At 34.9% G+C, this 3701-nt stretch overlaps 1 protein-coding gene across 1 annotated transcript in view; it reads right to left on the bottom strand.

Moving 5' to 3' along the window:
- The window catches only part of LOC106874742 (tripeptidyl-peptidase 2), a 69221-nt gene that overhangs the window by 20589 nt on the left and 44931 nt on the right, over positions 1–3701 (bottom strand). The window contains exons 18-21 of the mRNA XM_014922584.2: positions 2938–3054; positions 2033–2133; positions 1810–1909; positions 74–211 (exon numbers count right to left, since the gene is read on the bottom strand). Coding sequence (XP_014778070.1) covers positions 74–211; positions 1810–1909; positions 2033–2133; positions 2938–3054 — 456 coding nt within the window. The remainder of the gene's footprint in view (positions 1–73; positions 212–1809; positions 1910–2032; positions 2134–2937; positions 3055–3701) is intronic.

Raw genomic sequence — 3701 nt, 5'->3', positions numbered from 1 at the left:
TATATATATATATATGCCAAAAACAAAATTCAAATAACAGGTGGAAAAAAAAAAAAATGACTACACATCTTACACGTGTGGGGTATGCATCTCCTGCACTGATGAAATATTTATTGGAATCAAACAACATCCACAGTTGACTCTCATATTCTGATTCATAAAGCAGGTCACTAAGCAAAGAGCAATCAGGTGTGACTTCTTCTCCTTTGCTCTAAAAAGAAATGGAGAATTAAAATAGATCAATTCAAGTTTTAATTTCTCTTTCTATTTTATAGTTGAATATTTCACAAAGAGAAAAGGAAGGAGAAAATGGTAACAAAGGAAGCATATTCACAGTTGATAGTTGACAACATACTATCACTTTATTGTGCTGCTACTGCATAAATCTCTCTGAGAGATTTAGAAATGTATTATTTCTAAAAAACAAAAAGAAGTCTGAAAAAAATCACTCCAGGTCCTACATGCAAAGGTGGGCCTCCTATAAGCTAATATTACATATTTTGATACACCTAAAAACCATTTTCCCTGAATATGTGCTGCTGAAACTGGGATGCATTTAATATACCTTATGTGTCTTTTATACCATCAAATATAGTATTTGGTTCTGGCCTAGGTTTAGACAATTTGCTTTAGTTATCACACTAGATTATTGCTGGGTTGGCGACAGTGCTTTTCTTTCTTTTGGTACCTAGGCAGAATTTGACACACAACACAGAGAACAAATACTACAAGGTTCAACATTTCTACACTTCAGACAATTCACTGCTCCAGACAGATAAATTTTTTTTACTGACTCTCAAAAGAACAAAAGGCAAAATGGCCTCAGCAGGATTTGAAAAATGAGCGCAGTGAACCAAAACCAAATCTGTCATATATGCATGGTTTATTTTGCTCAACAACCATATATATGAAGGAAAATTTACACCAAATTTTTTCTATTTCAAAAAGTTCATTACTGTGGTCATGATATTTCTGTACACAGCATAAGGGCAATAACCATATTTGTAATGAGTAGTCTGAAAGTTGATTATACTATGTAGTAAAAATTGTTTGCCAACATAACATGGCAGTACTGGTTTAGGACTAATGTTGCTGTAATTTAGCCCCAGGAGACATCGTCTCCAGTTGGCTGTACGACACGATCTGCCTTCTTATATTTTCGAACAAGGGAAAATATAAGGATACAGATCATGTCGTATAGCCAGCTGCAGACAATGTCTCCTGGGGCTAAATTACAGCTACATTGGGCCTAAACCAGGACTGCCATGTTATGTTGGCAAACAATCTTTACTACAAAGTACTGTTGCTGAATATCTCACGTTGTGAGATTTAAAATAGTAATTTTCTAACTTGATAATACTAGTAAGTAAAATAACTAACTTTTCCTTTTATTTATTTCTGAATAAAATTGGTATGTAAACATCAATTAACAAGAGGGTTCTCCCATGAATTTAAGACAAAGTTTTAATTTAAATATGAACACTTTAACCCTCACTGTACTGATTAAATGTTTGCTGATGGTGCAATATGCTAATCATAACCTCTTCATATTAACTAGCAAAAAATAAAATGTGCATACCACATCATATGAAATGTGGAGAATTCCAGAAAGTATCTCACTATCAAAAATGAGTTAACTTGGTTCCACTTCCCATGCAGTGAACTGAGTATATTTGGTGCCCACACCGTAAGAGTTAAAATAAACAGTTCTGTATCACAGAACTAAAGATTATCTCATGTGGCTTATCTCAATAACAATACATACACATAGAAGTCTCCATAGAAATTAATGAATTTAGCAATACATACCAAATGGAAGTTGTAAGTCAATTCAATTGCATAAATTTGTCGCCCTTCTGGTAATAAATCTCTTGGACCATTTAAACTTCGTAATTTGTGTTCAGCAGGTCTGCAAAAGATAAGAAAAAAAAAATTTTTTTTTTTTTGCAATAGTGATGATGATGATGATGATGACAATGATGGTTGTGCTGGTGATAGGCTCGTAAAAACAAAGCAGCTAAAGTAAACTTACCGAAGTGGCTGTGCTAAAGACTTGAGACAAACGCTCGGACAGATTTCTTCGTGCCTGAGAGTAGCTTTAACATTGCACCGAGCTATACCATCAGCTGCATGCTACAGAAAAAAACAACACAAGATACAACTCATTCAAAATAATAAACAAGCAACTTACAAAATTCACCTTTCTCTGAAAAAACTTGCAAATTTTATAATGACTATTCACAAATTTTCATTCTTGATATTATTTTACATAAGGGTTTTTTTTTTTCTAGATTTTACATAGCTAAGAGGATATGACATCAAGTATATCTATATTTTATATAATTGATATGGCTTTGCAGCAGGTATTTTTAAAGTTTATATAGTAACTAAGATGGCTCTGAAAATTCGAGGATTTGTAGGAATAGTAGATCAAGTGTTGTTTGAGTGCGTGAATGAGTGCGACAAAGAGAGAGAGAGAGACAGAGAATGTGTGTGTGTGTGTGTGCACATGTAGTAAAATCCATTTTATATCACTATTAAAAGGTCTCTTAGTTAACTGGCACAAACAGAGTTGTCTACATTGCCCAAGAGTACAAAAGAATAGCATTTTCAGGATTTGAACACACGGGCACAGGCATGGCTGTGTGAGTTAGAAGCTTGCTTCCCAACAATTTGTTTCCAGGTTCAGTCTCACTGTGTGGAATGTTGGGAAAGCATCTTCTACTATTGCCCCAGGCCAACCAAAGCCTTGTGAATGGATTTGGTAGACAGGAACTGAAAGAAGCCTACTGTATGTATATATATATATATATATATATATACACATCAATATACATAGTGTGTGTGTGTGTGTGTGTGTGTGTTTATGTGTGTGCATACAAGTTCTCAACAAAATGCTAACATTTAGCAAAGTAGAATTATCAAAGAATACTGTACCATGACAATTTGCTTTGAATCAACACTTATTCCACGGAAAGTGACAGAGTAGTCTAGAGTTACTTCACCCAGATTGGCCCACCACTTGGCAAGGCAAACTTCCAGTATATTGCTATCCTGTGAAATAAAATAAAAAAACACCATTAATGAGGTAACAATAAATTGCAGTGGACTCTGCCAATCTACCCATGTCGTTATTTTTAATATTTGCATTATCAGAAGACAGAGTGAGAGAAACAAAGTAAAGCACCATAATAAATACATTACATTAAGGCAGCAAACTGGCAGAATCGTTAGAACACCAGGCGAAAATATTATTCCATATGTTAGTACTGTTATAAATAAAGCTTTTTTGACAAATTGACACTTGACAAAAGGGCGTTTCAAAATTCAAGTCAGCGATACCTTTTTGGAAATTATAAGGGAGAGAATGGCGAGGGATAATTTTGTAGAAATAAATATGGCGGTGATGACGAAATATTTTGTGGAACGGCCATGCTGGGGCACCTCCTTTAGTCGAGCAAATCGACCCCAGGACTTATTCTTTGTAAGCCTAGTACTTATTCTATCGGTCTCTTTTTGCCGAACCGCTAAGTTACGGGGACGTAAACATACCAGCATTGGTTGTCAAGCGAAGTTGGGGGGACAAACACAAACACACACACACATATATATATATATATATATATATATATATATATATACGACGGGCTTCTTTCAGTTTCCGTCTCCCAAATCCACTCACAAGGCTTTGGTAGGTCCGA

This window comes from Octopus bimaculoides, chromosome 9 (genome assembly GCF_001194135.2).
Source record: "Octopus bimaculoides isolate UCB-OBI-ISO-001 chromosome 9, ASM119413v2, whole genome shotgun sequence".
NCBI lineage: Eukaryota > Metazoa > Mollusca > Cephalopoda > Octopoda > Octopodidae > Octopus > Octopus bimaculoides.
The sequence above is the reverse complement of the archived record's forward strand: the minus strand, read 5'-3'. Positions and strand labels throughout refer to the sequence as shown.